The sequence below is a fragment of the Cuculus canorus genome, chromosome 3, assembly GCF_017976375.1.
Source record: "Cuculus canorus isolate bCucCan1 chromosome 3, bCucCan1.pri, whole genome shotgun sequence".
Taxonomy (NCBI): Eukaryota; Metazoa; Chordata; class Aves; order Cuculiformes; family Cuculidae; genus Cuculus; species Cuculus canorus.
Genome location: NC_071403.1, coordinates 118,731,656 through 118,745,157, shown reverse-complemented (window position 1 = coordinate 118,745,157; position 13,502 = coordinate 118,731,656). Strand labels below are relative to the sequence as shown.

Here is a 13,502-nt window from a genome sequence, read left to right as displayed (position 1 = left end):
ACTGATGTTCTTGGCTTTGCTGGCAGCTTTTCTGGCTGAGCCAATTCCATTGCTTCACTCCAGATACTTAAGAAGTCAGAATAATTTCAAAGTATTTGTAAGACCCATTTTTTGTTTTGTATAAATATGGTCTGACCCTCAAAGTGTAGGAACAAAATTCCTCTGAAAAAAAATTACCATTGTCAAAAAAATAGATAAAATCCTCCTGGAAAGAAAGCAGATGGACACATATTGAAGGCTGGGTTAGATAAGCACTTTTCCTGTAAGAAGTGCAAGCTGTGCAGTAGCTGGTTTATAGTGCAAAGGACTGATAAGTTTGTGCTTGTGCTAGAACGGGAGTTTTCCTAACATCAAGTAAACATTAAATCTAAATAAAAGTCTTTGCAGTATTTTCAGACAAGGGGGAAAAAGGCATCATAACACATCAGGCCCTGTTCCTGCTGGGGTCAAGTGCAGCTGATCTCAGTCTTCTTCTAACACATACTTGCTTTCTATTCTTAGTCAGGGATAAGCTGCCTACGGACATGTATCTTTAGCCATAAAACCACGTGACAGCAAGAGGACCACCAGTTAAGAAATTGGGCTTATTTTCCATGAAAAATCAACTTCTTTGCTCAGGAGCCCACATTTACTCTTAGATTGTTGTTTGGGGGTTATATTGCCAGGGAAAGTCATGGAACAGGTAATCTTGAGTGCTATCATGAAGCACACGCAAGAGAACCGGGTGATCAGGCCCAGTCAACATGGGTTTACAAAAGGCAGATCTTGCCAAACTAACCTGATCACCTTCTATGACAAAATCACTCAACTACTGGATGGGGGAAAGGCTGTGGATGTAGTCTTCTTGGACTTCAGTAAAGCCTTTGACACAGTTTCTCACAGCATTCTGCTTCAGAAAGTGTCTGCCTCTGGCCTGGACAGGCGCACACTCTCCTGGGTTGAAAACTGGTTGGATGGCCGGGCCCAGAGAGTGGTGGTCAATGGAGTTAACTCCAGCTGGAGGCCAGTCACAAGTGGAGTTCCTCAGGGCTCAGTACTGGGTCCAGCCCTGTTCAATGTCTTTATCAATGACCTGGATGAAGGCATTGAGTGCACCCTCAGCAAGTTTGCAGATGACACTAAGCTGGGAGGAAGTGTCGACCTGCTGGAGGGTAGGGAGGCTCTGCAAAGGGATCTGAACAGGCTGGACTGCTGGGCTGAGACCAATGGGATGAGGTTTAACAAGACCAAATGCCGGGTCCTGCACTTGGGGCACAACAACCCTATGCAGCGCTACAGACTGGGGGAAGAATGGCTGGAGAGCTGCACAGAAGAGAAGGACCTGGGGGTGCTGGTTGACAGCCGACTGAACATGAGCCAGCAGTGTGCCCAGGTGGCCAAGAAGGCCAATGGCATCTTGGCTTGTATCAGAAATGGGGTCACCAGCAGGTCCAGGGAGGTTATTCTCCCTCTGTACTCGGCACTGGTGAGACCGCACCTCGAATACTGTGTTCAGTTCTGGGCCCCCCACCACAAGAAGGATGTTGAGGCTCTGGAGCGTGTCCAGAGAAGAGCAACAAAGCTGGTGAGGGGGCTGGAGAACAAGTCTTATGAGGAGCGGCTGAGAGAGCTGGGGTTGTTTAGCCTGGAGAAGAGGAGGCTGAGGGGAGACCTTATTACTCTCTACAACTACCTGAAAGGAGGTTGTGGAGAGGAGGGAGCTGGCCTCTTCTCCCAAGTGACAGGGGACAGGACTAGAGGGAATGGCCTGAAGCTCCGTCAGGGGAGGTTCAGGTTGGATATCAGAAAAAAATTCTTCACAGTAAGAGTCATTGGGTACTGGAACAGGCTGCCCAGGGAGGTGGTCGAGTCGCCTTCCCTGGAGGTGTTTAAGGAACGGGTGGATGAAGTACTTAGGGACATGGTTTAGGGAGTGTTAGGAACGGTTGGACTCGATGATCCAATGGGTCCTTTCCAACCTTGTGATTCTGTGATTCTGTGATTAGTTCAAAATATGTTACAATACATCCTCACAATGCACGAGACAGAGCAGTGATGAAAGACTCTCTATTTCACAAACTACTCAATCTCACCTTGACTTCCAAGATATAAAACCCCCAACGAATAAACTCCCTGTGGCATTCATGAGATTGGGTTCCTCTAACACGGACCACCCCTTCCCAACTGTCTTGCTCCACACCTGTCAATGTCCTTCCTACACGAGCAACATTCATTCTTCAAGCCTCTCTTTGTAGCACGTGGACAACCCATGGAGGAGCACACCTGCTAGAGAGCCGACAAGGGATACGTACGTCACAGTGAAACATCAGTCTGTCCCTTTAGAAATGCTGATTGAAACATTACAGCATCTCATTCCATTAAAAAAGTAATGTTGACCTTTTAATTAAGTAAAAGAAGAAGGACCAGAATATGAGTGCTCTAGGGAAGAATGTAACAGAGTGTCAGGGTAGTGCTGGTGGCCGAGCCCCTCAGTGCCGTGGTGTCACATCTGCTCCACTGTACGTGCACATCCTTTACTGAACTGAACGCCCTAGAGTACTGAAGTTAACGGAGCTCCTGGAAGGCTGTTGTGAGAAGTGAAAGCACACAAAGACACAAGTAGAAACACGTTCCAACTTCATGGAGGAGTGAAGCCAAACTAAAGGAATCTAGACAAAGATGAAAAGTCAACCACAGATTCAAGAACATTTTAGATCTAAGCTTCCAGTTAACATTTTGGTGTCTTGGCTTTATTTGTTTGTGTCTCCAGGGGCAGAAATCTCTTCTCTGTTTTCATGGGTGAACAAGTTAAAGGGAAATAGAGGACATGACATTTTTTCTTTCTGCTTTTATGTATCTAGAAAGAATACAGTCACTGTTGTCTGGGAAACAGGCAAAGAAAAATGAGTCTAATTCAGAGAGATGACAGTATGATCACAACACACACTCCGTTCATATATATATACATGTGAGCAATACATGTACACATTTCTGCTTACCAAGGCATGAGCCGGCCAATTTTTGTCCATCTGCTTTTGCTAATAAAAAAGCCAGCAACAGGATCAGTTACTGCACCTGAGGCTTTGCCAATGAACAGCACCAAAGAGGCATGAAACGGAGTAATCTGGAAGTACAGAGACAATACTGTAAACAATAGCCATTGTTTCACAATACAATGAAACAGCATAAAGCGACTTTCCAGATAGAACCTCAGCGTTTTAAAGAATAATGATAGCTCATCTACAAAACACGTCTGCTTCTTTCATAGAAATTATTGTTGGTTACCTGTAGCAGATAAATGAGACATTGAGACAGGCACCATGCAAGAAGGGATTAGAGGGGAAATGTGCAAGGAAGGAGAGATTGTGGGTGCATTTAGAGCTAGTAAAGTGAGTCAGATAGTCAAATAATAGACTAAAGTCCTTGTTTTAGTCATAAAACCTGAAAGAGTCCCTCTGTAATCATCCCTTCACTTTGTTCCCCACATAGTCCCATTTCTTTTATCTTGACTTGGTTTAGAAAAAAGTAGAGGGAGCTGTTTACACACGTTCATCTTTTTCCATCTCCTGAGACTACCGACAAAGCTGCCAACTGCTGGCACATGGCTGTGGAAAAGGTTGTAGCACAGCAGACTTTATCCACTGAGAACTGAACTGTGACAAGTGAACTGCATAGGGCACATCTGTCCAAATCAAAGTTGCCAACACATGTCCAGCAACTCTCACTTGAAAAACGTCTATGGATTGCATAAGAATAAAATGGCCAATGAAAAAAACCTTAGGAGTTAACTCAGGGGGACCATACTTAAGTACCTATATAGAAATGCAGTTTATCCCAGCCATTGTAATTATTTTTCACACATATCTATAGAAAGCTTAGGAATTCATATCACACAATGGTTAAAATTGATGGGCGCTCTTCCATTTGTGCCACTGAAACTATAGACCTGAAAAAAAGTCACTGTAATCTATCGAAACATGCATGTTCCTCAAATCAATAATGGAGAAAGACCGCTGAAACAGCCTGTGCAGCTTTAACAGTGATAGCAGACAAAACCCCTTCATCTATATGCTTCCTCATGCTATCGGTGCTCCAACACAGCAGGAAGCCTGGTGAATGCAGCTGATACAACACTAAGCTTGAGCTCCATCCCCTGCATTTCTGCAGAGCTTATTGATTCCTAGGCAGCATCCCATGGATTCCAGCTGGTCCAGGTGCCCTGCCCACAGAATTTGCTGTAGGTATTCTTTCAGAGGTGAAAGAAAGGAGCAATCATCTCTGGATGTCCCGGATGACCTTTGTCAAAGGCAGATACTATGCACTTTTGTAATCACACCTGTTAAATTTTAGCCTAAATTAGGTGAAATTGCAGGGGGCAGCTGAACTTCCAGACACCGTCAGCCCCAAGGCACATCATCCACCCTAAAAAGCTTCTGAACAGGGAAAGACTGGGATTGGTAGTCTCCAGGAGGTAATGACAGTGGCTCTCCAAGCATCCTGTTGATGTTGAGATGAGCACTGGGCTCTGTCCCACAGCAGTCTGTTGACGTTCATCATTCCCCTCTGCTGACTTGGGTGGCAAGAAACCCACCAGCCTTGAGCCAGACTTGCCACTGGGACTTCACTGGAACTCCTCATGAGTCACTACTACTTCTCCAGAGACGGGTCAGCCAAAACAAGAACAAAATAGCAGTCGGAAAGATACGGGGAGGGAAATAGAGACATAGGGACAGGAAACTTCAGATCTGGTGGGTTTTGCATTGGTTCAGATAATGGGAATAGAAAGACAGAAAGAGGACATTAGATAAACAGAGGTGGAAGAAAGCCTTGAGGAAAACTAAAAACTCTCTTATGTTAGAAGTGGAGTCCGTGCAGTCACTCTATCCTCACCATCGGTACAGGCTTATACATCTCTTGGCTGCATTTTCTTAGCCCCTAGATCTGGACAGTGCCTCTCAGCAGCCATGGCAGAAATTTCTCAGTCTTAATAAAATACAAGATAAAATATGCTAAATTCGCACATCTCAAAAGGAATCAAAAGAAAGATCCTGTTAACAGAAGTTTTGGTGTTTTCTAGTTGACTCAAGGATCCTGTGTGGTTTGGAGTTACATTTGTCAGTAGTTTATACAGGTAATCTAGGTGGAATATGGGATTCAAATGGAAAAACTGTAAACTACAGAAAGTGAATAAAAACATAATTTTCTTAGAAAGGATCCAGATTATCTATGAAAGATTACACCTAGTGAGTTTCACCATCTCTCAGAGAGCTAAAACAGTTCTGCCCTCTACGTGGACAAGAATTAAATCCTGGTAGTTAGAATGACATGCTCTCCCCTGAAAACATGTGGAAAAAACCCACAGGATTTCAGAGCTGTTTATCAGCCCTTGAAATAAACCCTGTCCCCGCAGGATTACTTCAGAGAACAAACTAAATTGTCAAAGAACAAACAATTAAGCCCCTTAATGAAGTAGTAAATGTATCATTACAAACATTAAGCAAAATTACTGTGTTTCGGTAGGAGCTTGTTAACAAAGTAATTATTACTACGTCATTTATTTAGGTAGTGCCCAAAGATGCAAGAATGGGGCTCCAGCCTTCTGGAGACTGCACTCAGACACATAAAGAAGCAAACAGCCCCTAGCTTTAAGAATTTTCAATTTATCTGATAAGCAGAGTGGGGAAATTGCTGTATTTATAAGCACCCCAGGAAAACTGCATTAGCGTCTTTCTCATTCAGTTCGTGCTTCATCATCTCCGAGGGTCTGGATTGCCACCTCGATGTGGGACACAGCTGTACCGAGGGCTGCCTGCACCTCCCTGCTGTTACCTGTTCCACCTCCAACTCCTCAGACTCCACACCATCCGCTTGCTGTCTTTGACACTGCTGTCCAAAACTGCCCCCTTTGCCAGATGTTGACTTTGATCTCAATCAGACAATCAAGACCTCACTTTTACAGGTCTGAGAGTGTTGCCAATTTTATCAGTAAATCACACCTCAGCTTCTGAGATCAGACTTCTGTAGAAAAACCATAAACCCCATCTTTTGGACACCTTCACTCCTCCAGGCATGATATCCTGTCTTTCTACATCATAAACAACAAATGGATAATGATATCTGATCCAGAATCTTCTGTTCTTTCCAGCAAATAAAAGCAATCATCAGTACTGAAAGCCACTCATGTAGTTTCAGCTACAGCTGTTCTCACAGTCCCTGTAATTTGGCCTAAAATCATTTTTTCTATCCAATAATACTTTAGCTGTCCCATCTAGTTACTGTGCAGACATACAAGACAATCCAGAACAGTAAAAAAATGCTTGTGAATTGATTTTTTTTGTTTCTCTGCTGTCCTGAAATCTAGCTGGAGCAGCTGAAAGTCAGGTGAATGGGATGACTCCTACTGCTTTGTTGCACCAGAAAGCCACAGACTGGAAGCAAAGAACCTTCAGGAAGAATAACTTGGCTTTGTCTGCAAAGAAATCAGGCTACATAAATCAGATAAAATTAATGTGAAATCACATTGACTACTGGATGCAACTACAGTGATTTTTGACTAAACCAAATGAACAAAACTTGCCAACCTCAAATGGTGCCATTAATGTTTCAGTTGCTTCATATTTTGTGCTCTGACCCTTGACAGAGAACTACCTTTTCTTCTGTTTGCAAGCGTGTGAGCTCTACGGTGCCGAAAGCTCTACTAATGATCCCAAACTAAAAGCAAACACTGGCCACCTCAAAACAGAAAGGAAACCAGAGAAAACAAACAAACAAAAAATATTTCCAGACAAGTTCACGCAGTTTTCAGGATGCTGAACAGCTGCAGGCAATGATAACGAGACAATTTAAAAGCTTTATTAGCAAATATAGCTTTTATCATTCCAGGCAGATGGTTGACAGCATCAGAGTTAAGTCTACAGACCGTTCTTGTGGTACTTACGTGGGCTATGTCCAGCAGGTAGATCTGCAGGAAGAAAGCAGCAGCGCTCCCGGCCACTTGATTTGGGGCACCTCCTATTGCGTAGCACAGTTTGCCGCAAATCGAGAGCCTGTATTCCTGTTCAGGATAAAGCAGAACAAGCGATGAGAGAAACAATGTACAGAAGTTGAAAGGTGCAGAAATAATAAAGTTAAAGAATAAGGTTTACACCAAATTCAGGTATTCACGTCACAGGATTTCCAGTAATAAATCCATATGCCCTCAACTCGTACCCTCAACAGGCATTTGGATCCTTGTTGCTTTGATTTTTAACGGTTTTGTTCCTTAATTCAGCCTCTAAAACCAGATTACAGTGTTCCTACAAGGGAATCTAGGCTTATCCACCTGCTTCTCACAAATTATTAGAAAGAAAGAAGTCTACAAACAAGCAGGAAGCAACAAAGTGCACATTGTTAAACTATTTTTTGAAACTTAATTTTTTCTTCAAATGTTTAATTCAGATTTTTTTTAAAGACTGAAAATCTTTTTACTTCTAAAAAGTAATTTCCTATATTTATCTTTCATGCTTTAATAGTTGATGTATACTCTCACACCACAGTAGTTAATGACACTCATAGAAGTAAAGTTGCACAGTCAAATGCAGAGCAAAGATTCCAAACATTTGTGCTCTGTTCCTTCCTTACTTCATCACAGAATGCTGGTGTGACCCTGGCAATGTTGCTTGACTTTGTACATCCACCTTTTGACTTGACTTTTCTATATTTTTATGGAAATTGGCATAACAGGACATCTCCTTTGCATTTTGATATTTGAAAAGTACCCTAAACATCCAAGAATATTCTCTAATAGAATTGTCAAATTAGAGTAAGATAAAAGCTGAAAGCAAGGTTTCACATCAGTAATTAGAAGAAAAAAATGCAGAGTCTAATAGAAATTCTAAGGAAGAACACTGTGTTTTCTAATAGTAAAAGTTCCAGAATATTGGAAAGCTATTTAGAAAAACCTTAAGACTTAATTTCATGCCTTAAAAATCAAAATACAGGAAGAAAATGACTCTGCATTAATCTTTCATTCCTTTCAAAAGGACAAACCATCGTACTCAGACTTTTACACTTTCAATCCCTCTTTAATGATTGCTGTCAGCAGGAAACATGAAGAGGAGCAGCAATATTAATCCCAGGCCTGCCCTCTCTCTGGACTAAACAAGTCCTTAATTCAGGATAAAAATAGAGATATGGTAATGGGATCCATCACAATGATAATATTTTGATACACCACCCAATTTCTGAACATTTTAACACGTACTGTCTCCTTCTCTGGAGATATTTAACCCCTTCCGCCCCTCGTCTCTGTGCAACCTGCTGCAGGTGAACCTGCTTTAGCAGCAGGGTCGGACTGGATGATCTCCAGAGGTCCCTCCAACTCCAACTATTCGATGATTCTGTACCATCATCTTTACCTAAGGGAATTTGATAAGTTTTAGACTTCTAGACAGAGCCTTTCATCACCCAAGGACTCCAGAACTGAACGCAGGACTTCGGGTGAGGTCTCACGAGAGCAGAGTAGAGGGGCAGAATCTCCTCCCTCACCCTTCTGGTTACACTTCTACACTCCCTTCTTTCCAGCTTCTGGGCATACAGTTAAGAGTGGAAAATATACAGATAGCAGCTGTCTATTATGGGATGTAGAGGAGCAAATCCCCTCAGCCTTGGCTGGGACCATGTGATATCGCCAATAAATGACACCAGAAACTCTGTTCAAGAAGGATAACACCACGCTTTTGCAGAGCAGGGTCACCAGCAGCCGTGCATCGATTGTGAGCAACTAACAAGCTTTTTTTTGCTGTTAGTCTTGAGACTGAATATCCCTGCTGCATTGCTGACTCCAACAGAAATTGCTTGTTTTCTGTGATATGCAGTGAAAGCTTTTTCACCTGTGTATGTTTTTCAGTAAGCCTGAAGTACTCCAAAAATTCACTAGAGATCCGAATGTGTAGGCAGCGGTCAAATAAAGAACAAAATACAAAGTGTTTACAGTGAAAATTATGTTTTGAGCCCCCTGTGATGTAGTTGAATGTCAACATCCAATTGTTTCTACAAGCTTTAGAAGAAACGCATGAGGACAGGGTGGGAGGTAAGAGGAAGGAAAGCCAGGTGAACTTATAATCTGAGAAGAAAAAAAGGTTAACTTGACAACTTTGAATTTAAACCTGCTCTTGTCATATTAAAGTTAAGTGTATTTCAAGGTGAACCAGGGAAGCATAATAGCTGAGAGATTTGATTTTGTTCCTTAAACAGAAGAATAAGTGTAAAGATTGTTATAGAAAAATTAATGTCTCATACACTATAGTTTCTCTATTTTTAAGTTAAAACCATATTTGTCATTGCTTATAAATTCTCCCTTCCCGAACAGAGATTGAACCAAATATTTATAGCAGATCACCTTATTTCTAAAGAAAGCATTTAAATACATGGAAAACAACTCTGCAACCATGTGAAGATATTGCATGAAAATCATGGGTGCGCGGAGCAGCTGCATTTTGTCCCAAGCTATTCTTTATCAGCCCGGTCCAGAGCTGAACCAGCAAGTAATTTGAAGGCAACAAGAAGAGGGAGCAAAACCTGTGACTCAAAGATAAACAGAGACTAGCGTTTATCTAAGAAACAATGAATATGTAGCTAACGAGGAGCAGCTTTGAGTCAGCTTTTCTCCAAACATAGAATTAATACTGGTAATGTTGCTGTTCTGCGAGTGACCATACAACCGCCTCTTAAAAGCCTGAGCGGGACACGCACAGGTGGCACCTTTACACCAAGTATCTCAAGGACTCTTTTCAGGTTTCTTAGTGACATCAGCCCATCTGAATGGAAGAAATAACAGGAACAGGGCTGGGGAGAAGACGCCTAGAAGGGGCACACGAACACGGTAGGTTACAGTGCTTTCCCCGGACATTCTTCCAGTAACGTAGCACTAAGGGGCTCTGTGAGCCAAAGGCACCGCATCTCTGCTTAAACCCCACAGATTTCTCCCATGAACTCACCCAGATGCTTTCTGAACACAAAAATTCAAGCCAGAGCGGCACGTGCCCACAGCATCGGATGAGCTCCACGGCCTGGATGCCCTCCACCACATCAGAAAGGGCCACCTCGGCTGCTGTTTTGAAGCTGCCCCTTCCCAGTTTCACCAGACGCCTCCCTGAAGCCACGGAACGAGGGGGTCCTCACTCCCCTCTTGCCAGCCTCCCCGCTCCCTCGCAATGCTCCTCTAGAAGTTAGGGATGGAGGAGAGTGACCCCATCCCACCTGCTCCTCCGCTGCCCCTGGGTACCTCTGCCCGCCTGGACTGGGCAAGGAGAGCCAGAGGGATGAGAGAGTGGAGAGGGAGCGAGCTTTCTCCTGCCGACAGCCCCAGAGGGATAAGGGAGTGGAGAAGGAATGAGTCTTCTCCTGCTACCAGCCCCAGAGGGATAAAAGTGGAGAGGGAGTGAGCTTTCTCCTGCCACCAGCCCCAGAGAGATGAGAGAGTGGAGAAGGAATGAGTCTCCTCCTGCCACCAACCCCGGAGGAGTAAGAGTGGAAAGGGAATGGACTTTCTCCTGCCACCAGCCCTGGAGGGATGAGAGCGTGGGGAAGGAACGAGTCTTCTCCTGCCACCAACCCCCGAGGGATAAAAGTGGACTGGCAGTGAGCTTTCTCCTGCCACCAGACCCGGAGGGATGAGAAAGTGGAGAGGGAGTGAGGTTTCTCCTGCCACCAACCCCGGAGGGACAAGAGCGGAGAGGGAAGGAGCTTTCTCCTGCCACCGAGGGCACAGGGACCACCGCACGGTGCCCTTGAGGTTAAACGGAGCTTCCCGGGGGAAGGGAGGGAGGGAGGATGGAGAGGGAGCGGCGGGCGCTGGGATGGGGTCCGGCTGCTCCAGCCCTTACCTGCTCCATGGCCCGGCGGACACTGCCCGGCACCTGCGGGCGGGGCGGAGCCGCCCCCTGCCCTGCGCCGAGGGGCCGCCCTGCAGCTGCCCCGCATCCCTCCGCGCCGCGCCGGGCACAGGGGCAGCCCCTCGCTGCCTGTCCCGCTGCCACCGTGGGCAGCAGCAGCATCCCCTCACCCTCCGTCCCTCTGTGCCACTTCCACTGCAGGCACAGGAGCATCCCCTCACCCTCCGTCCCTCTGTGCCACTTCCACTGTGGGCAGCAGGAGCATCCCCTCACCCTCCATCCCACTTGCATTGCCAGTGACAGGAGAATCCTCTCCCTCTCCGTCTCTCTGTGCCACTTCCATTGTGTGTGACAGGACCATCTCTTCTCTCTCCATCCCTCTGTGCCACTTCCACTGCGGGCAGCAGGAGCACCACCTCACTTTGTGTCCCTTCACCCCTCAGTGCCGCTTCCACTGTGGACAGCATAATCTTCCTCTCATTCTCCATCCCTCTGTGCCACTTCCACTGTGGGCAGCAGGAGCATCCCCTCACCCTCCATCCCACTTGCATTGCCAGTGACAGGAGAATCTCTCCCTCTCCGTCTCTCCGTGCCACTTCCACTGTGTGTGACAGGACCATCTCTTCTCTCTCCATCTCTCTGTGCCACTTCCACTGCGTGTGACAGGACCATTTCTTTCTCCATCCCTCTGTGCCACTTCCACTGTGGGCAGCAGGAGCATCCCCTCACCCTCCATCCCACTTGCATTGCCAGTGACAGGAGAATCTCTCCCTCTCCGTCTCTCCATGCCACTTCCACTGTGTGTGACAGGGCCATCTCTTCTCTCTCCATCTCTCTGTGCCACTTCCACTGTGGGCAGCAGGAGCACCACCTCATTTTGTGTCCCTTCATCCCTCAGTACCACTTCCACTGCGGGCACAGGAACATCCCCTCACTCTCCATGCCCCTTCCACTGCAGGGAGGAGCTGGAGCCACAACGCCACCCTCACTGCCTCACTGGTCTGCTGCAGGAGCTGCCCAGGAGGTTAAATCCAGTGTTACTGCACAGGACCCAGCCTGAGCACCCCAGGAAAAGCAGTTCCTTTGGTGGCTCCTGGCGAAGGGAAGAGCTGCTGCTGCCCTCGCAGGCCCTGGAGCTGGCACTGCTATCCAGGTGGTGCAGGTTTTCCACCACCATTGCTCTGCCTGCAGGAAAACAGGCTGGTGAGCACGCTCCGCATCAAAAGAAAACACAGGTGTGTTTCAAAGTATGGATTCTTTTGACCATGAGACAGGCTGAGAGAAGAGGGTTTAAACAAACCCACGGGCACACAAGGACTCGGTTATTTGCTCCTCTTGGGAAGATGATGATTGATCTCCACGTACGAGGCTTCCCGGCTCAGCTGATTCCAAGAGCTCTGCCATGGATGGGATCACTACGTGGAAAATGGACGGCCACTGCAAAACACGCCGTGAAGTGCGGACATGCAAAACGTCAGTTGAAAAGAATAATTACAGCAAATTTGCAAAATTCTGGAAGAATGAGGCATTAAATATCTTCTTAAAAGCAAACCTTCAGCCCTAAACTGAAACTGTGGCCTTAACGGACCTTGTGAAAACTCTCTGGAGCTTTCAGGCTCCAAGGTCCCTAAAGGCTGAGACCAGATGGGCTTCAAAACAGAGACGGAATGCTCAGCCACTGCTACGTAATTTGTTCAAAAATACCAACCTAGACACAAAGTACACACGTAGCATTCAAACATTTAGGTTCTTCATTTTCTCTTCACACAACACCCTCACAACACGTGAAATCTTCGTTACCTGCACTTGCATGTTTCCTCACGAAGGAAAAAAAAAACCTACAGGAAGCATTTACTTTGTTCTTCTCTGGGCTATTTCAATTTTGCTGTAAATTATGTTAACGCATGAGCTTTACTCAAATAAGTGAAGGCTTGCGAAGAAACAATGAATAACTGATAGCGTTGGGGTGTTTCACAAACTCAGGCATTGATCAGGCAGTTTTACTGTTGTTTGACCAATGCACAATAGCTGTCTACAGCGCTGAGCGAGAGATTAGGCTGTCCAGACACTACAGGTAGCTGATCAGTCTTTACAAATTGACCGACACCAATGAGGTTTAGGAAAGCCCTGTATTCATTCCAAAGATTTTCTCCAAATTAGGCAATCAGTAATCCAATTGCCATTTGTTGCCCTTTTCTAAAGGCACTTTAGAGGATCATGGGATCAGTGCAGTCAGCATCACTCTTGACTTCATAAAGATTTGCTCTCACTGTGTAATTAAGATCATGGCACTTTCAAACTGCAAATACACACTGAAGTACACCAAAGCTGTAGCCAGAAACAGTCAATTTCAGTAAAACACAACATACAGCCAGACAGAAGCTACCCAGTCTCTTAAAATACTGGTAGCAGGCAGAAGCAATGCTGAAATACTGAATATTTACTGTGTCTTCCCCAAACCATCATCTTTTCATAACAAGCAAAATGCATTTGTGTACCTTCAAATTTGTCACTCCCTCCCCTTTAATTTCAATCAATCTTACACTAATTATTTCTTTGAATTTCTGTGTTGCAGATGCAGGAACAGTACGTTTCTCCCACCTTTTAGACAAGAACAGAGCTTACAATCAAGCACGTGTGGTTTTCTAA

General features: G+C 45.3%; 1 protein-coding gene across 6 annotated transcripts in view; it reads right to left on the bottom strand.

Annotated features, from left to right (window-relative positions):
• Positions 1-11,048, bottom strand: part of MFSD2B (MFSD2 lysolipid transporter B, sphingolipid) — a 46,543-nt gene extending 35,495 nt beyond the window's left edge. For 5 of the 6 annotated variants that reach the window (XR_008449080.1, XR_008449078.1, XR_008449081.1 and 2 more), the window contains exons 1-3: positions 10,845-11,048; positions 6,917-7,033; positions 2,979-3,103 (exon numbers count right to left, since the gene is read on the bottom strand). Coding sequence is in view for 2 of the 6 variants with exons in the window: in XM_009560450.2 (XP_009558745.2) it covers positions 2,979-3,103; positions 6,917-7,033; positions 10,845-11,015 (413 nt within the window). In the remaining 4 variants the exon portion in view is untranslated. Of the gene's footprint in view, positions 1-2,978; positions 3,104-6,916; positions 7,034-8,849; positions 9,067-10,844 lie in introns of those variants that run through there. The other variant, XM_054062158.1, reaches the window with a different exon arrangement.
• Between the last annotated feature and the right edge of the window lie 2,454 nt (positions 11,049-13,502).